Below are 25260 nucleotides of genomic sequence, written 5' to 3'. Positions count from 1 at the left end.
TCAAGGTTGCTATAAAAGGAGGCTATCGGGTCTGGCCAGGAGTTGCACCTGGCTTTTCTGTGCACTTGTTCAAAGAAGATTTCAAAGCTTTTTCTTGGATATGGTTGGCAATTTAGGATTTTTTTTTTTTAAAAAAATCAAGGTCTTGGGAGTGGCTGCCTGGGGGCTAGTCACTACTGATAATGTTTGGTGGGTTCCAGCATTTTGGGCAAGACCATAGTTCAGCGCTAGAGGTTCTGCATTACATATCAGATCAATAATATATAATATCCCCTCCCCCTGAGGATTGTGACTGAAACAGTCCCAAGTCTCACCTCTTCAGTGATGAGTGGCCTGTTGTCTAGATCAGTGTTTCCCAACCTTGGGCCTCCAGCTGTTTTTGGACTACAATTCCCATCATCCTTGACCACTGGTCTTGCTAGCGAGGGATGATGGGAGTTGTAGTCCAAAAACAGCTGGAGGCCCAAGGTTGGGAAACACTGGTCTAGATGGTGTTGTGTATTTCATTGGGTTCTTCAAGGTTCCTGGGTAACTGGTGAAGTAGAATCGTAGAGTTGGAAGGGACACCAAGGATCATCTAGTCCAACCCCCTGCAGTGCAGGAAGCATCCATGACAGATGGCCACCCAACCTCTGCTTACAAACCTCCAAGGAAGAAGAGTCCAGCAGCTCCCGAGGGAGTCCATTCCCCTGTCAGAACAGCTCTTATTGTCAGAAGTTTCTTCCTGAAGCTTGAATAGACATGCTCTGGTCACCAGGGCTGCTTTTTGACAGTTCAAAAAGGACAGGGGGAGGTCCACCTACACTGAAGGCCATTGTGTTCTTGTCCCCAGACAGGGACTCATGACATCTCTGACCACACGTCTTCCTGACCACAGCCTACAGCCAGGAATGTGACATCTCTTTCTGGGTCAGCATTGTGAGCTGGTGGGTTTCTGGTTGGGCCACGAGGATACCTTTCAAATCCCATCCTGTTGCTTGCCACACCCCTTTCATTGTTGCCTCATTGGCCCTGCTGCCAGCTCCTGCCAGCAGGGCCAATGGTCAGGGATGATGTGTGTTCAGAAAAAGTATATGGGAGTATATTGTATTTAAAAATGGGGCATCAGAGTTTTTAGGGGGCTAACCAGGTTGGGATAGCTGGGATAGCAGGCTTGTTGGTTTTTGAATGTCTTATGTAGATTTTTCAATTTCGCTGTTCTGTATGGGACAATGACAATAAAGAGTATCGTATCGTAAGGTTTGTACAAAATCCTTATGGCTCAAAAAGGGTTTCCACCATAAAAAAAGGGGGGGGTCCATCTTTTGCAGGTTGTGGGGAGGTACATTGCAGGGCAGATAGTGCAGAAAGCCACAGTTGCAGAAATGAGATCAATGTCCCCAGCAACTAAATGAGATGCAAAGTTCCAAAATGCACATCCTAATAATTCCATTTGTAATGTCACCTCCCTCGGAGCACGCTGTTCTGGTGATAGCCGTCCCCTGCTTTCTTGAACACACACCACTCCCTTTTTGGCCTCCCTCTAGACATATCTGTTTCAGAGAAAGTGCAGCCTTGCTTTCATCCATTATAAATGATTTTCATTTGAACATGTCATTTTGCTTTTCTGTTACAATGGAGATCAAAGTGACACCGGTTCACCGCCGGTGTTCAGCAGCTCTTTGTGGTCCTGGACCTTCAAGTAATAGGATCCAGTTTAATTTGTTGGTGTCTTAGATCTCTCTGAAGGCGTGCAGAGTGCTTGCTTTTGTGATGGATTTCGGTTATTTATAAATAAAAAATAGATAGGAGTTTTATGTTTTCAGGCTCCGTGACAATGGTCTATTGATACAGACCTCGCTGTAGAATGGTGACATTGAAAGAGTTTTGAATCTATTTAAAACGGGACCATGCATTTGAAAAGCCATTCGTGAAGGTAAAATGAAAATTCCAAGACATCCATTTGCGGGATAAGCTGTGGCATTTTTCTCAAGGAGTGTGCCGGTGTAATTTCTTCACCAGGAAAAAGGATAAGACAAGATTTTAGCAAGTAATAATCCATGCTGCCTGAAAGCATGGCGAATAGAATTCAGTTGGGACCAGCTCTTCCCCAAAGTTTCCTTTGGGAAAACTGCACCCAGTACCTCTGTGGTTCAACAGAATGTCAAAACAAGATACATTACGACCTGATTTCTGTGCTTCCATTCACAATCACGTATTCGTGTGACTTTTCCAGTTACATTCCATTATGGGGCTCTTCTGGGACTGATTTTGCCCTTTATATGTACCGTCCCCAATTCGATATCAGCATAAACAGTTGAGTTCTGCTTTGTCAGCCCACTAGCTTCCATTCTGATGGGCATCATGTCTCCCAGGCTTAGGTCAGTGAGAGGTCTTTGACAGCACAGCTTATCTTCATTTGTTTAAATGGAGATGACAGAATTTGAGCATTTAGAATTCCCCTCTCTGCTATCTTATTGCATCTAGTAGGTTTAGACAACATGTTGGCTAACTGGTGGTTGTATACTCTGGATTATTCGGGTGAAGGAAAACCATATTAAGTAGCTGGAATAAAAAAAACCTGCATAGAAAATCTGCCCTTTTAAAGGACAGACACAAAGAACTCTGTTGTTGTTTTTTCCTTCACTGGGCAGAGAGAGTCATTCTTAGTAAAGTTGTGTGTACGTATGCATGTGTAAGTATGGCACCATCTACATATAATAGAGCAAATTGGCTTTGTGAACAAATTGGGGGTGTGGTAAAACATGGAGATGATACAGTCCTAATTCCCCCCCCCCATTGTTGAATACAGACAACCCCCAATTTGCATGGGGTCATCACACGCAACAGTGGAGTGCATTTAAGCCCGCCTTTTCCCGTCACTTCTGGGTTTGCAGTTATGCCATGTGCACGGTGGTGCGTGCTTTGAAGGTGCGCAAAATGGTCGTTGTCTGTACTTTTTGCTGTTTCAAAACCCTTATCCTGCTGTTCCTTTGCAAACCTCAGGAACATCAATTGAGAGAACGTGCGAGCCTCTCCCAAACGGAAAGAAAGGCTTTCATGCAATGCCAGGCTAGCCCGTTTCTGCAATTTTAAGTATGCCCTTTTTACTTACCGTATTTTTCGCTCTATAGGACACACTTTTTCTCCTTCAAAAATGAAGGGGAAATGTGTGTGCGTCCTATGGAGCAAAGACTCCATAGCCCCGCGACCCTCTCCCGGCTGGAGAGGTAACGCGTGGTTATGGAAGGAGCCTCTATAGCTGCACGTCACCTCTCCAGCTGGGAGAGCGCGTGCGGGGCTAAAGCAGCCCCCCGCGACCCTCTCCCGGCTGGAGAGGTGACACGCGACTATGGCAGCAGCCTCTCCGCTGTGCCTTTCCGCTGCCCCCTCACCTGCTCTTTGGGGCTGGTGGTGGGCTTCCCCCCGCCAGCCCCAAAGAGCAGGTTGAAAGGAACCCGAAGCCTGGAGAGCAAGAGGGGTCGGTGTGCACTGACGCCTCTCGCTCTCCAGGCTTCCAAGGTAGCCGCCTGAACGCACCTTAAACGGCACCTTGTTTTAGAGCGGGAAAACAAGAGGGGGAAAATTCTCCCCCTCTCTGCGCAGCGCCTCCTGCCGCTTCGCTGAAGGGGCGCTGGGCAGAGAGGGGGAGAATTTTTTTTTCTTGTTCTCCCCCCTCTAAAACAAGGTGCGTCCTATGGTGCGAAAAATACGGTAATTTGGATATGACCAACACATTCCTTCTCTCTCTCTCCTGGCTTAGCCCAGACCTCTCAGAGCCCTCTCCATTTGAACTGGAAACAGGTTCCTGGGGGAACCATTGCGTTGGAAGTTGGGCAGTACATTCCAGTAATGGGCAAGGGCTGCTGAAAATGCTTAAGTGCTTCCAATTATAGCCGAACTCTCGTGAGGGACCCCCAACATTTCCTGGAATGGCTTCCTAGACACGGGCAGAGGGGCGAGCTACGTATGCAGGCAGGCACTGCAATCGTGTGGAAAGGAGCATTGCCTGCCAGGAAAGTCATGAAGGCCGCAGACCCGGTCGTTGAAGGGGAGGGGACAGGGCCCTCCTGAGAGTGCCTGGGGGCTTGGATTAAGCTCACAGGCGGGCACTCCCTGTTTTTGCAATTTAAAAACACAGCCACGAGAATGCTGGAATTGGAATAGCTGCGTTTGATAGCTTAGAATGTGGCAGAATGAGTTTTCAGTCAAACAGCAGGCTATGAAAGCCCCAAAAACAAGCTTCTACGGTTGAGAATAGCAAGGCTTTTATGGTTACATGACCCCTTTTAATTTCTTGCCATCAGTCTCAAGTGGTTTGTGTAATTAAAGGGTAATTCTTACACATTGCTTATTCTTTTAATTGAAACTTGCAAGATATGCTGATATTGCATCTATGAAATCTCTTGCATCCTTTAAATGAGGAAACGTTCCTGACAGTTATAGTTGGCATTAAACAAATAAAGAGTAATTAGATGCCTATTCAGTGATTGCTTCTGTTGATGATTCTGAAGTCATATTTGCTGTTGATTGTTGGCTAATGTTGCCAGAGGTTTGCGTATTTTTGTTTTCGTTTTTAACCCGGTTGGAATTTCTAGGCATAGTTTCGCAGCTGCATGATGATCACACGCCTACACATGAGAATATGCTGTCTGTACATCTGGCTCTGCCATAGACATGTGAACTCTGAACATCCAGAGGTGGCTTTGAGTTCGTGCCTATAGGCAAAGCAGGTGCGTGTGCATTCAGTGGCGGCCGCGCAGGTGATTTGCTGTTACATAACAGGCTGCCATCACTGAGCCAGACCTGGGGAGAGACTGAACATTTTTGCTGGCGGGTGTTTCAAGGTGAGGCATGGCACTTGCAAAGTCAGCAATGGGCAGACATGCGGATACTGACTGACTGGCAGTGCCGATGTCATGGCCTGGCTCAGTGGCAGTGTGCTGACCCAGCAGCAACCATGCCCCTGCCTCTCAACAGTCCCCTGTGAGATCTATCATCTCAGAGTCCTCAGAAGCTGGTTACTCATGGCAAACTACATCACTGGGTGCTGCTGTCCACTACAACATTTGTTTCCATGCTTATGTGTGCTTCAGTTTGACTGCATAGTATAGGACAGGGGTGGCCAGCTCCCAAGAGACTACGATCTGCTCACAGAGTTAAAAGCTGGCAGTCATCTACCCCTTTTTGGGGGGTTCAGGTCAAAGTTGTTGAGCTTTTCTTAGGAAGGAAGCCCTGTTTTGCGGGGTTCGGTCCTGTATACCTGAAGGAGCATCTCCATCCCCATCGTTCAGCCCGGACATTGAGATCCAGCGCCGAGGGCCATCTGGTGGTTCCCTCCCTGCGAGAAGTGAGGTTACAGAGAACCAGACGGAGGGCCTTCTCGGTGGAACGCCCCCCCATCAGATGTCAAGGAAATATGCAGCTATCTTATTTTTAAAAGACCTCTGAAGGCAGCCCTGTTTAGAGAAGTTTTAAATATTTAATGCTGTATTGTTTTCAACACTTGATTGGGAGCCGCCCAGAGTGGCTGGGGAAACTCAGCCAGATGGGTGGGGTATAAATAAATAATTATTATTAGTATAACCCTGTTTTGGGGGGGGGGGTTCCATTTTTTTTTTAGGGAGGAGGGAAGCCCTGTTTTAGGGGGTGCAGGGCAAAGGTGTTGAGCTGCTTTGGGGGGAGCCAGTGATCTGCCACAGATGTTCAGTGATCACAATCTACCTGTTGGACGTGCCTGTCATAGAACATCAGACGAAGTCCTGAGTTGCAAATATAAATGTGCGAGGCCATCATATTAGGCATGCCTGAAGCACCACCCTCTTTGAAGGAAGCAGGGACACCTCCCCTTACCCAGAGAAGCATTAGCCATACTCTAGACCCAACCAGCAAACTCCCCTCTGCTGGATTTAATAAGCCAGGAGGGACAGGGGCTGTTAGAGTGCAGCACCTTGTCCGCAGCAGCTCAGTGCATAAGCTGAAATTGATCCCAGAAGACATTGCTGACTCTGGCATTGAGTACTTCATCCATAGTCAAACACTTTATCTTCAAAGCGTGTAGCCAGTGGATCACAATGGGTGCTCACATAGGAGTTCCTCCTTCAATGTAGGATTCAGGAACCTCCAGGACCATCCGATTTAACTCCGCTGGCCAGATGTTGGAAACTGCAGTGCAGCTATGATACGAACCTTCTTTGCAGCTGTGCTGCACTGCAGTGTTGTACACGCAGTTATGTACAGTGTTCAACCGGCTTCAGAGCGAGAATTGGCCGTTTGCAATTCAGTTTTCCTCCGGCTTGCTGCAAAGCCCGAAGCGCCACAGAAAACACAAGTAGACAAACAAAAAAACACTTGTTTTTAATAAAACCACACACCCCTTCACCTGAAATGGTGCCTTGCGGATTTTAAAGTTTGTAAAGAAGTGAGAAATTTAGAATCCTTTTGGACCTAGGTTCTTTTATTCTTTTAGTAGCTCCGTACTAACGCATCAATATTTCAACCAGTCTAAATGAAATAGTAATCTCTCAACAGCCAGTGGTTCAGGTATTTCGGAGATTAGATAGGGTGGCCGTTTCACTCTGCGGCTGCTGTCAACCCCAGGTGTACAGCTTCTTCGCTGTTAAGCCTGCCAATGGCTATAAACAGAGAAAAAGAGACATAAAATATTTGTCAGAAGGAATCCTCCCATAAATCGTAGTGAGCAATGTGTATAAGCTACTTCCTGGGCAGTACTAAAATTTTTGATGCCTGAACACTGCATGATTCTTCAGCTTGTTTTGTGCTTTTATGTAACCTGTATGTTTTTTACAACCCTGCTTTGTAGCTGAAGGTGTGTGCTGTGAAGGTAATGGAAGTTTGTGCACTCATTTCAGAGGTCATTGCCAACAAGGTTTTGCCCCCATTGCACACGTTCTGACACCATGAACTTGTTGTCTAAACTTTTTTCTTAACGGTTTGAAGGGCAATCTGAAAATTGGATGTAAACCAGGAAATCTTGGGTTCAACTTCCTCTTCACCCATAAAAGCTCCTTTGCAAACCCCAGCCAGGAGGCCATCACTCGGTATACTGTACCTGAGTTTTGTTGGGAAGATGAAATGCAAAAAATAGTTGTTTCAGAGACAGAGGGGTTGACCAGCTTCATTTAATTTCCTTGTTTCGGGTGCAGAATCATAGAATTGTAGAGTCGGAAGGGACCCCATGGTCCAATGCAGAAAATTCTCAGAAATTGTACAGGCCAGCATAATTTTTCCTAGCTGTGGACCACTGTACCAGGTGATAAACAGAATTACTTATTTGCCCCTTTGAGAACAGCAGAGATGCTTCCTGTTAGTTAATATTTGTAGGCAGGACATAAGTATTATGCAAGAGTTGGTTTTTAATTATTGTAGATTGTATCCAGCTAAATTTTAGACAGAGTAGACTCATTGAAACTATGGACCAAAGTGGGCCATGGGTATTAATTGCAGTGGGTTTACACAGAGTAGGATTAAGATTAGTTGCAATCCTAAATAGTTAAGGGATTTGGGTGTTTTTGGTTGTTGTTCCAATGTCTTTCTGCTCCATGGTCCATGAATCTGTGAACCATGGGGTAGATGTGCAGGTGATCAACCTCTGTATGATAGAGACAATCAAGCCATCCATGGTGAAAGAGCTCCCTTCCAGTGTAGTTTGGCCAACTGTATGGACTCCCATGCCATCTTTTAGAAGTCTCCCTGATGGAGGAAAGGGTTAATTTGTGCACATTTTGGAGAAATTCATATCTAGAAAGAATCTTCATAACACATTGAGTCTAGGAATTAGATCTGCTTGCTGTTCATTCTGCATGAGAGGCACTTTTAATACTCCTTCTTTAGTAATTTTTTTTAAAAAAAACTATATAAAAAGCGCCACCAAAGAACTGCTATTTAAAAGAGAATTGACTTTCTATGGTCCACCTGAATACCCCCCCCCCCCTTTTAACCTAAACTTTGTTGTTCCTTGTGGCCATGAGTTCTTCAGGTTAACTGTGCATTTAATCTGTTTCAGATATTGTTGCTTTTCAATTTCACTGTTCACTGGTCACCCCCCTTTTCTTACCGCTACAAACATAAAGCGAAGCATGGAAATGGCTAATCTGCTTTCTTGTCGTCCTTACTTTAAACTAAAGCAAGTCTCCTTTTTTTTTTTGCCTTTTTAATATGAGACTTGCGCTACAGGATTTTCGTATTTTTGCTGTCTCATTTTGAGCAGAGAGCAGGCATTGTTTACTTCTAGGAGTGCAGTACTGGGACACTCTTAAGTTAAAGTGAAGCAGAGTAGCAGGCAGAAAAACACATGGGTATCCTTTCAGATTTGGTTTCAGAAATGCTAAACGCAAAGGAAAATCAGCAAATGGTTGAAAAACCCACTCTAGTGCTCTTGTGGATAACCTCCATATGTTTTTCTGTGCGCTGGCACGCAAACATCCTAGATATGTTTGCCATGATAATGATCTTTGTCACTTATGGAAAAAGCACTGATGAAATCAGCACAGCAGATATTCCCATTTTGATACAAAGGTCAAGGATAAAGCCTCCCAAAGATGACTATCTGCAGGGTTAGTTTGCATTAAACAATTTTGAACAGTGATCTCCAGCACTCTAAAATATATAGTTTAAAATTTAAAATATATTTAATATTTATAGATCATCAGGCATATTCTTTTGCAGAACTGAGAGCACTCTTATTGGCATGAAATTGGTGACACACGGCAATTCTTTCTGGCGGGTGGCGCTGTGGGTTAAACCACAGAGCGTAGGACTTTCTGATCAGAAGGTTGGCGGTTCAAATCCCCTCAATGGGGTGAGCTCCCGTTGCTCGGTCCCTGCTCCTGCCAACCTAGCAGTTCGAAAGCACGTCAAAGTGCAAGTAGTTAAATAGGTACCACTCCGGCGGGAAGGTAAACGGCGTTTTCATACGCTGCTCTGGTTCACCAGAAGCAGCTTAGTCATGCTGGCCACATGATCCGGAAGCTGTACGCTAGCTCCCTCGGCCAGTAAACCGAGATGAACGCCGCAACCCCAGAGTCGGACACGACTGGACCTAATGGTCAGGGGTCCCTTTATCTTTATGTGTGTGACTCAGGGTTTCTTTAAAAACTTGGAGATGTATTAAGATAGAGTTCACTTTGCAATGAACGCTGGACGCTGCCTCATTCTGAGTTGTCCCATTGGTCTATCTAGCTCAGTATTGCCTACACTGGCTGTCGGTGGCTCTCCAAGATATCAGGCAGGGGTCTTTCCCAGCCGCACCTGGGGCATTTTGCATGTGACATGAGCTTTACCACTCATCTGGGGCTCTCCCCTTCAAAGCCCAGACTCCTTCCAGATTTGCAACTGGCAGATATACCCACCAGCACATCAAAAGTTGGTTCTGCCATCAGTTTTGCCCTAGCTGGGTCAGATGGGCGAGGTACAATAATGAACTGTATGAACATTTGTCTGTTCATTTATTGCTATACAGTGATACCTCGGGTTACATACACTTCAGGTTACATACGCTTCAGGTTACAGGCTCCGCTAACCCAGAAATAGTACCTCAGGTTAAGAACTTTGCTTCAGGATGACAACAAAAATTATGTGGCAGCAGCATGGCAGCAGCAGGAGGTCCTATTAACTAAAGTGGTGCTTCAGGTTAAGAACAGTTTCAGGTTAAGAACGGACCTCTGGAACGAATTAAGTACGTAACCAGAGGTACCACTGTAATTAAGACTCCAAAAACATTTTCTGAAACTCCTGAAGGAATTGATTAAATTTATTGATTAAAGCACTGGCACCATCCAGTGTGGAAAATGCATAGTTGGATTCTGCTGCAAAATTTTCAGAATCAAGTTTGACCCTGAAGATGATAAGTATATTTCACTTGGAATGCCCATTGTTCTTCCATTGTCTTCCTGCTCTGTGGTTCATATCTTCAGCCTGAAGGTGGCTTCACCTGCTGCTTTAACTGCTGGTGTTAACATCCAATTTGGGGGAAACAGGTAGGTATTCATGTCATATGGGAATGGCTGTGCAAGTGACTCTTTTGATTTACTTACCAGGATCCTGCTTTCCTGAGCTTTATTTATTTATGTACAGTGGTGCCTCGCAAGACGAAATTAATTCGTTCCGCGAGTCTCTTCGTCTAGCGGTTTTTTCGTCTTGCGAAGCAACCCTATTAGCGGCTTAGCGGATTAGCGCTATTAGCGATTTAGCGGCTATTAAAGGCTTAGCGGCTTAGCTGCTAAAAGGCTATTAGTGGTTTAGCGGCTTAGAAAAAGGGGGTGGGGAGTGAAAAAAAATCTCAAGACTCGCAAGACATTTTCGTCTTGCGAAGCAAGCCCATAGGGAAATTCGTCCTGCGAAGCGCATCGAAAAACGGAAAACCCTTTCGTCTAGCGGGTTTTCCGTCTTGCGAGGCATTTGTCTTGCGGGGCACCACTGTATTTATTTTGAAACAGTCAGAAGAAGAGGGGGTTTTTCACCCAGTGCTTTGAGGATAAAAACGAAGTAGATTTAAAATACAGGAAGGCAGAATTAAGAAGGCCTTATTAACCTTGAGAGTAGTTCGAAATCCCACTCACTCCGTACCCACACAAATTCCACATCCACTAACACACACATACCACACTCGGCCTGCTCCTGCACACATTCATTTTCTCTCTTTCTCTCCCCATTCTTGTCAGTTACTGGTCCAAAGGACACCCTGGGTACAGATACAGAAAGACCACACTGCAGCACTGGTACTCCCACCAACCCCAATTAAAAAACCCAATAGCAGGGCATGTCATTCACTAAACAATGCTCATTTGTGTTAGGGTTGCGTTCTGAGGTTGAGCCGTCTTCCTCATCCTCAGCTACCATTTCTCAGCTCCCACCTGAAGAGTGCTCAGTCTCCAGCCCCCTCTCCCAGCTACCCCACACTCTTTCCCTAGCACCAGCAGAAAGATTTGCTGCTGTGTTTCATGCTCTTGAAACTCTTCCTATATGCCACCAGTGGCTATCCTTTGGCTGAGAGGCCCTGTGCTGTTTCGCCAAATATTTGCTCCCTTAGCCAAGGAGCAAACCTCATACTACCTGGCAAAGAGGGAGATGAAAGAGTCTTTTTTTTTTAAAAAAAGTAATATTTATTAGATATTTTATAGTTACAAAAAGAAAAAAGGTAAAAAAGAAAAAAAAACCAATACAAAAATTCAACACACAATACATCAAAGATAAAAAAGAAACAATATACAGAATAACGAGAAAAAACAAAAACATTTAAAAGCACATCCAAATTTCATATCTTTATCTTTCATTTGCTTGTTTCCTTGACTTTCTCGCACCTCCCTTTTTTGTATTCTAATTCAAATTAACTGGTTCAGCAAATCCTTTCTTTCTTTCTCAATTTTTTGATCGATAATTTATCTTAACCCAGTCTTACTTTAAATTTTCCAGTTTAGCCCATTAACAATCAATTTTTGCATAATCCTTAATAACATTTCTGCTAAAACCATATAACTTCATTCCAGTATTCTTCTAACATTCATTAATTTTGCAATATTTCTGTAAATATAATTTAATTTTTTTCCAATCTTCTTCCATCGACTCTTCTCCCTGGTCTCAGATTCTGTCGGTCATTTCCGCCATTTCCATGTAGTCCATCAGCTTCATCTGCCACTCTTCCTGGGTGGGTAGATCTTGTGTCTTCCAATACTTTGCGATGAGTATTCTTGCTGTTGTTGTGGCGTACATAAAAAAGGTTCTATCCTTCTTTGGCACCAATTGGCCGATCATGCCCAGGAGAAAGGCCTCTGGTTTCTTCAGGAAGGTATATTTAAATACCTTTTTCAGATGAAAGAGTCTTATTTAGGAATCCCAGGTGAATGTACTTCAGCCAAGATCCTGGTTAGAAGGGTATCTAGGCAGTGGAAGATCATCACCTGAGACTTTGGAGAGATGCTGCTGCTGTTCTTGATAATAATAATGATAATAATTGATAATGATGATGATGATGATATAGCCCGCTTTCCCCCCTGACAGAGACTCAGTGGGGCTTAAAATAGAACTGGCTAAAACATTGGGGGTGGATGGAAGAGAATATTTTAAAAATTAATTAATAAAGGCAGCTTCATATGCAAATTTCAGCAAGGCTGTGTGTCACTGGACCCATTCCGCTTCCTACCATTACACTGTAAGGGTATGTATTACCAATGTATTCCACCTGAGCAGCTCATTCCATATAAACTTTTTAAAAGAGCATATTACAAGCAATTAGGCGGTCCATTAGTAGTGACAAAGCCGGCAGAAACCCAAAGCTGAAGGGCACTGGAGGAATCAGGAGTAAAACAGTGTGTTAGATTCGTTTCTTACCTCAGGGTGGTTCCCAAGCCACAGAGAGGGAGGGGTGAGGGTTGGCAACGCCTTGGAAATTATGGTAGCTTAAAAAATTCTGTTTTGAAGCTTTATAATTTATTTATTTTTTTTTAAAAAAAGGTTTAGCAACTCCTTTTCTCAGGTAAAGTGTTTTGTGCCTTCCATTTCTTTTATGACTTACCATAAAAGTCAGAGTGTGTTGGTTTGGGGCCAGAGCTTATGGAAATCATTAGCGCCATTTTAGAAAGAGAGAGTGGTGTGCTTGAAATCAGAAGTCCTTGATTAAACTGGGACATGGACATCTAAGGTCAGCATACAAAGGTGGACCTGGTTTGCACGTCACGGAAAGCTTGAGTACAGTTCAGCGCCATGTGTACAAACCAAGATGCCTCCTGAGATTGTTCACCCCACTCCCCATAGCCCCAGACCCTCCTCTGGTGCTACCATAAGGGGTTTGGAAGCCTTTGTATGCTAGGTCCGGCAGTAACCCGAGTAACGTGGTCCAGGTCTGGTCCTGAATCCAAGGGTTCTGCGAGGAGTCAGTGCAACAGGGCCAAGGCAGGAAACCAGGCAAGGACAGGCACAGGATCACAGGCAGGTTCTGGCCAATGTTGCTCCCACAGCCTGGGGCAGGGTCCGACAGCCTTTTATCTCTGTTGGGGTAGCTGCCGGTCCTGATCTCCCGGCAACTTACCTCCCTGTTTCGCCTGAAGGCGAGTACTCCTCCTGCGAGTACTCAGGTCTCTCCTTCTCTCAGACCTGAGTCTCTGCAGCTCGGGAGACGTCGGTGGGTTACTAGACCCAGAGGCTGCCTCAGCCTCCCCTGACCCAACCGGTAGTGGAGCAGCTGTAAGTGATGGCCCAGCTGGAGGCAACGAGTTCATCCCCGCATCTGGAGCCAGGGCAGCCTCAGGCCCCTGACTCGGCCCAGCTGGTGTTTGTTGCAGGGGAACCTGTGCAGACTGGGACTCTTCAGGGCCAGGCCCCAGACTTGGTTCAGATGCCGCCTGAGGGAAAGAATCTGGTGCGGACTGAGACTCCTCTAGCTCCAAGCCCGAGTCCCAGGCCATCACACTTTGCTTCTGTTTTTGATAAACCGAAGCTTGTTGCTCCGTTCAAACTAGGACCTCTGGTTAACGTTCATGGTTGCCGGTTTAAACAAACGCGCTTCATGCCGGGTGAAGTTGGCTTGCGGAGCAGCAAGGAAAGGCCTAAGAGGAGAGATTAATCAAGTGTCAGGCTGCAAGGCACATTGGGATGCAGTGGATGATAAACAGATGGCAGTGTTGCATGGGCAAAAACAGACGCACTCCTTGGAGCTCGTAGATTTAACAAATGGGAAGTGGAAGGCTGGCAGTCTTGCTACCCTGTGCTTTCCTTCAACTCCTCCCTCCCAGCCCGTCAGCCTGTCTTACAACCTCCATGCTCCTAAAATGAGATCATCATGTAAGATAACTTTACGGCATTTACTGACCCTGTTGCTTTGAGAGACCTCGCCAGCAGATTTCTGGGCAGAACTTTGCATTCCCTGCCCCGCACAAGCCCTGTGCTTAAACAGCTGCTCTCTTTTAACATTAACCTTCCCTTTGAAGCTCTCTGTACTGCGCCTCAAGGCCCATAGACACTTTCTTTTTACAACCTCCTGCTTTATTCAGTGCAAAAAGCCCTTGTTTCTTCACTTAACATTTCACCGGGCAGCCCTGTCAAGTCAGCCTTGATGGACAGATCTTTATTCCCTTCACAAACATGAGGCATGTCAGTTGTCGGCGGTTCAGGCAGAGAGATTGTTTCATCCTTCATCTGACCCATCCCTCTGTTTGTCTCTCCTCCTGGGATTGAGGAGGAAGTGGCTTAAGCAGCTTAGATGGAACGGCTGCAACTCTTCCAGGCTGATAATGCGGCATGGTAAATATAGTGATGGATTTTTGTCAAATGAATGGCAATCAGTTCGATCTCAAAACCTCTTTTCTAAGAACCTGGTAAATATTTAACAATCATTCCATCCTTACATTTTAAGGGTGGCATTCAGCCAAGTTTTACTCAAGAGTAGCTGTGTTGAAATGAATCAACTTAACTTAGACATGTTCACTAATTTCAGTGAGTCTACTCTGAGTAAAAGTTGATTGAATATCACCCTAGATGTGTGTGTGTGTACGTGTGTGTGTGTGTACCCATTTATATGGATCAAAACTGGCCTGGAAGGAGTATATAAACTATGTACAACTTTCCACATTAATCTGTATCTCTTCATAGTCTCTGTGTTTTCCTGTAATGAGGATTGATTAGTTTTATGGTATTTCAACCCCATGAGAAAAAAGAGAGAGAATGTGTTGACCTCAGTGAGAGTGAAAGGGGAAAACTGAAATGCTGCTTTGTCTGGGGTACTGGGAATCTAAATTACCCTACGTTATCAGAATCCGACTCCATAGGACTTTCCTAACTCACTATCCTCCAGATATTTTGGACTAGAATTCACACCATCCCTAACTATTGACCATGCTGGTTTAAGCTCATGAGAGCATAGTCCAGCAACCTCTGAAGGTTGGGGCAGCAGGTTGGGGGTGGCTGCCAAAAAAAGTAACATTGGTATGTTTAGGCGAGTCGTTACAGAACTCCACTATATCCCTTTAATGTACAACTTTTCATGTGTACTTGGCTTAATGTCTATTCAAGCAGGGAGTTGGCATTCAGTTCTCTTCTTTTAAGTGCTGAGCCTTTTGCTATCATCTTTCCCAGATCTTGCTGCTCCCCACCCCTCCCTCCTTTGGACTTCTTCCGACTACGACTTCTTCTTGCCAACATCTTGATCTCTCAGCTACCTTCTTTGAGATGAAGTCATTGATTACCACTAGTGTACTATTGCACAGAGGGAATAAAGGATCAAGCTGCTGTCTGCAACTTGATGGCTCACATGCAGGAAAAGAGAGTAGTTTTCAATGTGGGATGTAACCCACTGGGAGCAGTCAAATACAACATTCCTTGTTTTCCTAGAGGGAACATGCAGGGGGATGCTTGGTCTAGCCAGTTGAAACTTCCTGTTCCTCCTGGGCTGGAGCATCCTTCCTTGCATGTGACTAGTGGGTGGGTGTGACCTTTCCAGACCTGGTAAAAGGCCAAGGCAAGCTGCCACTTTCTCTCTTTTCCATCTTCCTTTCGTCCTGTGAACTGTTGGACTGCTTGCCTGCAGTCACTAGGTAAATCTCTCTTACGGGGTAAACCTCTTTGTATATGTTTGAAACTTTAAGCCTTAAGCCTGCCTTCAGGGATCACACTGTGCTCTGCCTAACTCCGGTCTTGAAAGACCTACACTGGCTCCCAGTACGTTTTCGAGCACAATTCAAAGTTTTGGTGCTGACCTTTCAAGCCTTAAACGGCCTTGGTTCAGTATACCTGAAGGAGCATCTCTTCCCCATCGTTCTGCCCAGACACTGAGGTTCAACGCCGAGGGCCTTCTGGCAGTTCCCTCATTGCGAGAAGAGAGGTTACAGGGAACCAGACAGAGGGCCTTCTCGGTGGTGGCACCCGCCCTGTGGAACGCCCTCCCACCAGATGTCAAAGAGAACAACAACTACCAGACTTTTAGAAGACATCTGAAGGCAGCCCTGTTTAGGGAAGCTTTTAATGTTTAATAGGTTATTGTATTTTAGTGTTCTGTTGGAAGCTGCCCAGAGGGCTAGGGAAACCCAGCCAGATGGGCGGGGTATAAATAAATTATTATTATTATTATTATTATTATTATTATTATTATTACTGCCTGATGGTGAGTAAACTTTCTTTTTGTTACTTATGAATAAGACTGTGGTGTCTTTATGCTTTTAGGAGGGATTCAGGGGGTCTTACCAGGAAAATATCAGAACACATTTCAATCTGGACAAGCCAGGTTGAATTGCATATTGCCTTAAGAAACTCAAACGAGTTTGCAACTAGTTTTCTGCTGTGTAAAGGGGAATGGACTTTGCTAAGTAAAGGAACTTGCTAGCGCAAGTTAGGAAGGATATCAATAAATAATATATCCTCCCCTGCCTCCCTGAACATCTCCACATTCTACTTCGAACCCCACATGCAAACACATTTCCCAGGGAAGCTGAAGATTAAGGAGATGCAGCCCAACCATTGGCCCACAGAGTCGACAACCTAAAACCCACCAGTATCTACTGCTTTTTTAAATTATGTTTTATAGCTATTGATTGATTTTTAATGTGTTTTATTTTGTAAGTCGCCTTGATATATTTCATGAAAGTGCGGATCAGAAGTATTCCAATGAATGAATGAATGGTTATTGCCACATGTGATTTGACATTGGCATAGCCTGAGTTATTGGAGTGTTTAAGGCTACAGTTTCAGAGGTGGACTCCTACTTTAAAGTCTTCCTAAGCTCAGCATTATGTGTGTTTGAACCACTCTGCAAAAGAAGCAGTGAACCTTGTACAATTTCTCATTTACAACTAAAGTGCAACATTCAGCTAATTGAATACATGACCACTGTTAATTATTTTTGTTACGGCTAATTGATATTCACTGAGATCATGTTCTGTAGCCCCATAAATATAATATTACCTTGCCTAGTGTATATATCAGCAATGAATTCTCTGCCACTGGCATGTTTATGCTGTCCCCTGTATAAAAGTTGCCATGGCTTCCTTTTTTATATATTTAGATTATTATTTTTTGCTTGCTCTGCATTATTTGGAAAATACAAATGTCGTTGGCCACTTGGTGGATACTGTTCCTGTGAATTATTTATGGACTTGGCAATTCTTGCAATTCCTCTTAGAGAACAGAAAAACCATACTTCTTGGTTGTCAGTGAATCGGGTTTTGTTGCAGCAAGGAGTAATTTCTTTATGCCACTGACACACTAACAGAGCCGCTACAATGTAGTGTAGCAGCTAAAAGCCTGTGTTGAGAAACATAGAATCATAGCACTTTAGAGTTGGAAGAGACCCTGAGGGTCATCTGGCCCAACCCCTTGCAATGCAAGAATCTCAGCGAGATGATACATGGCAGATGGCCATCCAACCAGGGAGTTATGGTGTGGGAGGTGGGCCAGGCTGGGCAAGCTTGTCCTTTGAAAGGCAGGTTTCTGTTCACTAACCCACAATAGTCCTGTCAGTTGGTCCAGATTATAGTGGCCCTAGAATTCCCAAATGCATAAAGCTTGTTGGGTGCTGTCAGGGAACTGCCATTGGAGCTGGAGGCGGAGAGAAGGCTCCAGAGGGATGCCGGAGAGGGTCCCAGCAGGGAGAGAGGCAGCCCATCCGCTGGGGAAGGAAATCAGCGTATCACCAGTGGAGAAGGGGGGCAGATGGGGGAATCGGAGAGGTGGCTCCAGGACTCCTCGCCAGAGACAAGCGGACAGAGCACAGGGACTCCGCTGCCCACACGCACCCTGCGCAGAAGGCTTCCGCGCAGGGAGAGTAGGAGGAGTCAAACAGCTTTTATGCTGGAAGAGGTTCAAGAAACGCCCACTGACGGATTCTGCCAGCGACTGAGGCAGCCACGAAACTTGAGGCTGTCCAGACAGAAAGGGTTCAACCAGGTAACCTAGCCAGGAGTGGCGGCAACTTACGCCCGAGCAACCCCTAGAACCATTACAGGTGCACATTAATATTCAGCACCAATATTTTAGTGGGCACCTCAACATTTTGTTGTTGTTGTTGTTTAGTCGTTTAGTCGTGTCTGACTCTTCGTGACCCCATGGACCAGAGAATGCCATGCACTCCTGTCTTCCATTGCCTCCCGCAGTTTGGTCAAACTCATGTTGGTAGCTTCAAGAGCACTGACCCACCATCTTGTCCTCTGTCGTCCCCTTCTCCTTGTGCCCTCCATCTTTCCCAACGTCAGGGTCTTTTCCAGGGAGTCTTCTCTTCTCATGAGGTGGGCCGAAGTATTGGAGCCTCAGCTTCACGATCTGTCCTTCCAGTGAGCACTCAGGGCTGATTTCCTTCAGAATGGATAGGTCCATGGGACTCTCAAGAGTCTCCTCCAGCACCATAATTCAAAAGCATCCATTCTTCAGCGATCAGCCTTCTTTATGGTCCAGCTCTCACTTCCATACATCACTACTGGGAAAACCACAGCTTTAACTATACGGACCTTTGTCGGCAAGGTGATGGCTCTGCTTTTTAAGATGCTGTCTAGGTTTGTCATTGCCCTCAACATTTTAGTATTCCATATTTTCCCCCCCCCCCCGAATATTCAGTGGCACCATACCCTCATCTGAAGCAGCCTGTGTGTGGAACAAGAGAGGGCTTCACACATGCATTTTCACCACTGGATTACTGCAACATCCAGGGTTGACTTGCTTGTGTGAATGGGGCCACCACAGATCAAACACCAGCGACTAATGTGACTCATGTCCCCTTTCACTAATGCTTTTCAGGAGACTTAGTTTGCACATTTCATAAAAGTGTTGAATGAGGGATCTAGCGATGGAAACTGTTTGGAAAAACCAGGCTTTGTCTAGAGCTGGGTAAACTGTGGCTTACAAAATGCTATTTGTGTTTGTTTGCTTCCTATTTAAAGTTTAGAATCCCTTTAATTTTCTTTCTCTTTCTCCTCGTTCCACAGCAGCGAGTCTGTTAATTTGCTGCTTTTGTTTTCCTTCGGAGAGGTCCAGGCAATTGCTTTTAATTGATCTGTTGAAGTAGGTGGGGAGAAGTTATTTGTGATTAGGTAGCTTGAAGCCTCCCCTACTTGCTTACTATGCATAGGTGACCTTTTCTTCGTCTCCCTTTTTTTAATACCCTTAAATTTCCTAGAACAGTAAATTGTTAGAAATTCAAATTGCCTTGTGACTTTTTTTCTTTCCGCTCTATTGACTTTTTAAACTCGCTCTCGGTAAAGGAGTGGGAAGAGACTGAGGCTTCATTTGGATTGGAATTTCATAGAACTAAAGTTTGCATGCTCCAAGGATCCCCATCTACCAGAGATGGTCCTAATGTTCTCATACTGGAGAGCCAGTGTGGTGTAGTGGTTAAGAGCGGTGGACTCGTAATCTGGTGAACCGGGTTTGCGTCTCCGCTCCTCCACATGCAGCTGCTGGGTGACCTTGGGCCAGTCACACTTCTCTGAAGTCTCTCAGCCCCACTCACCTCACAGAGTGTGTGTTGTGGGGGAGGAAGGGAAAGGAGATTGTTAGCCGCTTTGAGACTCCATCGGGTAGTGATAAAGCGGGATATCAAATCCAGACTACTACTACTACTACTACTCTTCTTCTTCTTCTTCTTCTTCTTCTTCTTCTTCTTCTTCTTCATACCTGTCCATGGTAAACCACCATCCTTGTTGGTCTTAAAGTGGAAGTTTTGGGCCGACTTGTGAAAAGGTTGCTCTTCAGATTTCAGTTGCCTCTCCCATATCTCTAGAAGATATATCTTAGTTGGCTACTTGATGCATCTTGACCGTTGTGCACATGCATTCATGCCAATATGTAGTGTTTAGTCTACCGTTTCACATACTGCATATTAGAAGGCTACTGTGTATGTCTTGGCCAGGGCTGGGAAACATGTGGCCCTCCTGATGTTGGAGGACTACAGCTCTATCATCTCTTACCTTTAGCCATGATGACTAAGGCTGACGGAAGTTGTAGTCCAACAGGTAAAGGTAAAGGACCCTTGGACGGTAAAGTCCAGTCGAATTTGACTGTGGGGTGCGGCGCTCATTTCCACTTTCAGATCAAGGGAGTCGGCGTTTGTCCGCAGACAGCTTTCCGGTTCATGCTGCCAGCAGCTTCTGGCACAACGGAGGATTGTGACGAGTGCCAGGGTGCATGGAAATGGCATTTACCTTCTCCCGCCACAGTGGTACCTATTTATCTACTTGCACTGGCGTGCTTTCGAACTGCTAGGTTGGCAGGAGCTGGGACCGAGCAACGGGAGCTCACCCCGTTGCGGGGATTCAAACCGCCGACCTTCCAACTGGCAAGCCCAAGAGGCTCATTGGTTTAGACCATAGTGCCACCCGCGTTCTGTAGTTGCAACAACTTCAGTAGGGCTCCAGCTCTCGTTTATGTTGTACCAAAAGAATGTGCTTGTGGGACAGGTTGTGTGTGTTATTGGTTTATTTTGTTATTGTTTTTCTTACGTATTTCATGCTTTTCTTTTGTATTTTTATGCTCTGAACCCTTCTGAGATCTTTGGATGAAGGGTGTTATACAAATTTAAATAGCAACAACAACATTGATGGGGTTTAGATGCCAGGTTATTCATCCAAGGAATGTCTCTTGCTTGGCTGGTGCAGTTATGTTGTTAGTATACTGTCTGTCTTTACATAAAATTGTATTCAAATAAAATATTGTTGCATAGCCAGTGTGGTGTAGTGGTTAAGAGCGGTAGTCTCGTAAGCTGGTGAACCAGGTTCGCGTCTCCGCTCCTCCACATGCAGCTGCTGGGTGACCTTGGGCCAGTCACACTTCTTTGAAGTCTCTCAGCCCCACTCACCTCACAGAGTGTTTGTTGTGGGGGAGGAAGGGAAAGGAGATTGTTAGCCGCTTTGAGTCTCCTTAAAGGGAGTGAAAGGCGGGATATCAAATCCAAACTCTTCTTATATTGTTGTTTCTTGTTATGGGATCGTGCAAAGAATGAATAGTGGGTTATAAATAAGTTAATAAATAATAATGATAATTAGGCAATAACCCCTCCCCCATTGTTTGTTTGGAAGACCCGGAATTCAGAGATATATTCCCTCTCCTTTCTGAGACATTAGACTTTCTACCTCTTTATCAGTGTTTTGTTCTTTTCTGAAGGCGTCTTTTTCAACAGATGTTTGAGTCCACTGCCGCGTAGATCATTATATGTTCTTTCTATTCTTATTTAAAAAGTCTTGCTCCAGTTTTGGTTTTATATTTTAAGGTGTGCTATTTTGTGGTTTTACTGCATTTGAATTGCTTGGTCTGTTTTTGTTAGACACATTGATTGTCCCTGTTTGAAGACAAAATTGCCTGGTGAAGATTTTATTATAAATAAATTAAATACTGTTGACAGACCTATCCATTTTTTTCAAGCATGAAATTTTGGAGGGCATGAAAATCATTTTAAGAAGTAATTGTAAACAGAAACAAATGAAGAGAACTGATGGCTAAACTTTGATCCAATTTCATTTTGCCATACTGTTAATTTATCTTATGCTCCAACATCTTCAGATACTGGGACTATCTAGTTTGACCTTCTATATATTTGAAAAGTCAAGAAACTTGCCCATCTGTTTTTGTATCAAATTGATTAATGTTGTTTTGTTTCCAAAACAAAACGGAAAAAGTGATCTAGGTGTCCAGAGTTTCATAATTGTCTCTTGCACATTTGTTGGTTCTATTTATATTCTGTTTGTTGCATAAATTGATGGCTTTGTTTTCTGGATTTACATGCTCTCAGGAGATGGAAATTAAGGTAAGCAGGAAAGTCAGAGTTTCAGTAAGGAGTACAGAATATACACCATATGTTGTGTGTGGAAATAGGGTTTCTACTTCTTCAGGAACAATTGCTATGTGGATGGGGGACAAAGCAAGTTGGGAAGAAACAGAAAACATTAAAAAGGAACAAATTCTCTCCAAAGGAGTTATTTTGTTGATATACCGTATTTTTTGCACCATAACACTCACTTTTTTCCTCCTAGAAAGTAAGGGGAAATGTCTGTGCGTGTTACGGAGGGAATGCCTACGGGTGGCATGCCTACGGATTTTCCTCCTCTAAAAATTACGTGCGTGTTATGGTCGGGTGCGTGTTATAGAGCGAAAAATACGGTACCTTCCACTTCGTACAGGAGTCCTCATTCTTCCTTTTTATAGGAAAGCCTCCTTTGCATGGAGTTGTTTCTTACTAGGAAATTAAAGTTGCAAATGATTCAGGTTAAATTCTGCAAAATACATCAAAATCCCGGTGTGTATCAGGCTCAGAAGGTCTTCACTACGGTTACGAAAGTGGCTCTTTGACTGGGACTATAGGGGGCAATAGGGAGAGAGGAGGGTATCTTTCACCTCTTAACAGCATCCCAGACTTTCCTAAGGCGGGCTCTCTCAACACTATGCAGATCAGATGAGTCTCTCAGCCTGTTTTATGTGTTCAAATCAGGTACTCCATTAGGGCTTTGGTATGCTCCTTCCTGTATCTTTGACGGTACTAACAAAGCAACCTTGAGGAGTAAAGCATCAATTTCCAAAGTTTCCTGCGGATTTTGCCAGCATTAATTAATTTTGACACAAGTGATTAGTTTTGATATGAGAACCGACCGGCTGAAACGGGCCCAGTGAAACTTGCTTTATGAAAGTCACCAATAGGCCAAGGTTTTTGTTAATGGCAGGTTCATTATAGTCAGTTTGGGATGAAATTTCACAGAGTCGAAATATCCCACGTCCTCCTGATCTCTTGATAATCATTCCACTCTCAAGGACCGTTCTTCACAAGGCTCACTTTTCCTAGGCAGCCTGCTCCGGTCAGGGAGGGACTAAAAAGATCTCTTTGATCAGCAGCTGGGAAAACCATTTGTAAGCAAAAATATTATTTGAAGATGAAAGACGTATACTTTCGCTGAAAATGTGTGCGGATGTATCAGTGTCATCACAAACATTAAAGTCCCACAAAATTACTTGATAACGAGTGGTAGTTTTCTTGGAGCTAGCTTTCGTTTAAGAGGGTAATGTTCTCACCAAACCTATAGCCCTTTGTGTAGTTGAAAGGATTTGAGTAATCTTGCCATCTTGGCTCAGATATCTATGGCAAAACCCCAATCTCTTTTGACTAATGTGACGTTTTGTTGCCTCTGCGAATGCTGAAAAATAATTGTAGAGGGTGCTGCTGAGATCAGTGTAGTAGAGATCATGTGATATAAGGAACCAATGTGTTTATATTAGATACAATAAAACTGCTGGCTTCCTCAGCATAGTAAGTTCAAGCAGATGTGCTGCTGCAATGCCTTTTCCTGTTAAAACATCTGCCTATTGCTAGACCACTGCCTCGGACAACCCAGAACGAACAAACAAACAAATAATAGCATTACTTTCATGTAAGAATCACTTCTTATGAAGCACCTTGAAGCAATTTCACAATACAGTAAAAAAAGCCTATAAAGCAATTGCCTGCATAAAAACAGTTAAAACAACCACATACAGTGGTACCTCGGGTTACATACGCTTCAGGTTACAGACGCTTCAGGTTACAGACTCCGCTAACCCAGAAATAGTACCTCGGGTTAAGAACTTTGCTTCAGGATGAGAACAGAAATCGTGCTCCGGCGGTGCGGCGGCAGCAGGAAGCCCCAGTAGCTAAGGTGGTGCCTCAGGTTAAGAACAGTTTCAGGTTAAGTACGGACCTCCGGAACGAATTAAGTACTTAACACAAGGTATCACTGTATATGAAAACAATTTCGTATCCAGTGCAGATGCTAACTGGGATAAAAATCTCCACTTTGAATAGCTACAGTAACCAGAATATACCATCAACCCTGATAAGCCACTCATAATGTACAGCTAGTTACTAGGTTTCATTGAGGGGTGTCCCTGACAATTTAAAACAGTTTTACTTGAGTGTGTGCTGGAACTAATAATCTAATCAGACACTTTTGAAACATTTCACCTTGTGCTCCACTCCAAGCATTCTTTTCAAAACACATATTCTAGGAATGTCACTGCAGGTTAGCTACCTCATCATTGATCTTCAAATTTCTTTTGATTCCTGGTACCAATTTTTCACTAAACATTCACCCCGACGCTGTTTTCTTGGCACTGCCTTGTGACTCTTCCCAGCTCCGTTTGGATGAACTGTGGCACAGCTGTTGAGCAAACAGGGGAAAACAATGGGCAAGCACTTAACTTTCTCAATACGCTAATCATGATCTTATTAATATACTGCCTTGGCAAAAGTGCGCCGGCTGCAGCCTTCAGTCTCTATGCAAGAGTTAACGGGCACAATTTGCACTAGACTTTGGGCTTGCCAGTGTTCCTTTTTTCTGATTCAGTTTTCTCTTTTGTGTATGTGTGTGTGTGTCTGTTCCTTTTTTTAGGCTAAGCAGCTGGAAGAGAAAGACAGAGAGCTGAAGAAGCATGATGCTTACTACAAAGAGCAGCTGGCTCGACTGGAAGAGAGGGTGAGAAAGTTTATTCTCTTTTAATGAAGGGGTTTGCTGCTAATTCCCGCTCTGCGCTTGCTTTTTGGCTAACTTTTAAATAGGGTGTGGAGCCCAGGGAGGAGGGGTGAGAACTTTGTCACAAAGCTCTTTTCCCTCTTGGGGGAAAAATTGGCATTCTGTATTGTCAGGGAACTGCCATCGGAGTGGGAGGCGGAGAGGAGGCTCCCGGACGATGGTGGAGAAGGTCCCAGTAGGAGGAGGGATAGCCCATCTGCTGGGGAAGGTAATCAGCGCAACACCAGTGGAGAAGGGGAGGAGATAGAGGAATCGGAGAGGTGGCTCCCAGACTCTTCGCAGGAGACCAGCGGAGAGGGTACTAGCACTCCGTTGCCCACACCCACCTTGCGCAGAAAACTTCCGCGCAGGCAACGGGGGAGGAGACTGGGCGTCAAACAGCTTCTATGCTGGAAGTGGTTTAAGAAACGCCCACTGACGGATTCTGCCAGCAACTGAGGCAGCCACGGAACTTGAGGCTGTCCTGACAGAAAGGGTTCAACCATGCAACCTAGCCAGGAGTAAAGGCAACTTACGCACAAGCAACCCCTAGAACCATTACATGTATGTTCCGGGGTCTTGTAAAACTGTTTCACACCGTGGATGGCTGTGTCTCATTATTGAGGTTAACCTGTTTCAGTGGCTGAACCAGAGCTTTTGGAAGGCAGTTCAATTTCTTAAGACTTTCAGCTTTTCAGAAAATGCTGAGGCTTTGATTTTGAAACATCCCTGGAGGAAAGCAGTTCCACAGTTGAAGCCTAGACTGGCCAGGGTGTGTGGGGGTCATTTTGGCTTCTCCGGGATGGCCTCATGGCCCAGA

General features: G+C 44.7%; 1 protein-coding gene across 1 annotated transcript in view; it reads left to right on the top strand.

Annotated features, from left to right (window-relative positions):
* The window catches only part of CHCHD3 (coiled-coil-helix-coiled-coil-helix domain containing 3), a 217562-nt gene that overhangs the window by 98874 nt on the left and 93428 nt on the right, over window positions 1-25260 (top strand). The window contains exon 5 of the mRNA XM_083402455.1: window positions 24321-24404. Within this exon, the coding sequence (XP_083258581.1) occupies window positions 24321-24404 (84 nt within the window). The remainder of the gene's footprint in view (window positions 1-24320; window positions 24405-25260) is intronic.

This window comes from Podarcis tiliguerta (assembly GCF_965153285.1).
Source record: "Podarcis tiliguerta genome assembly, chromosome: 10".
NCBI lineage: Eukaryota > Metazoa > Chordata > Lepidosauria > Squamata > Lacertidae > Podarcis > Podarcis tiliguerta.
This window is presented reverse-complemented; position numbering and strand designations above follow the sequence as displayed.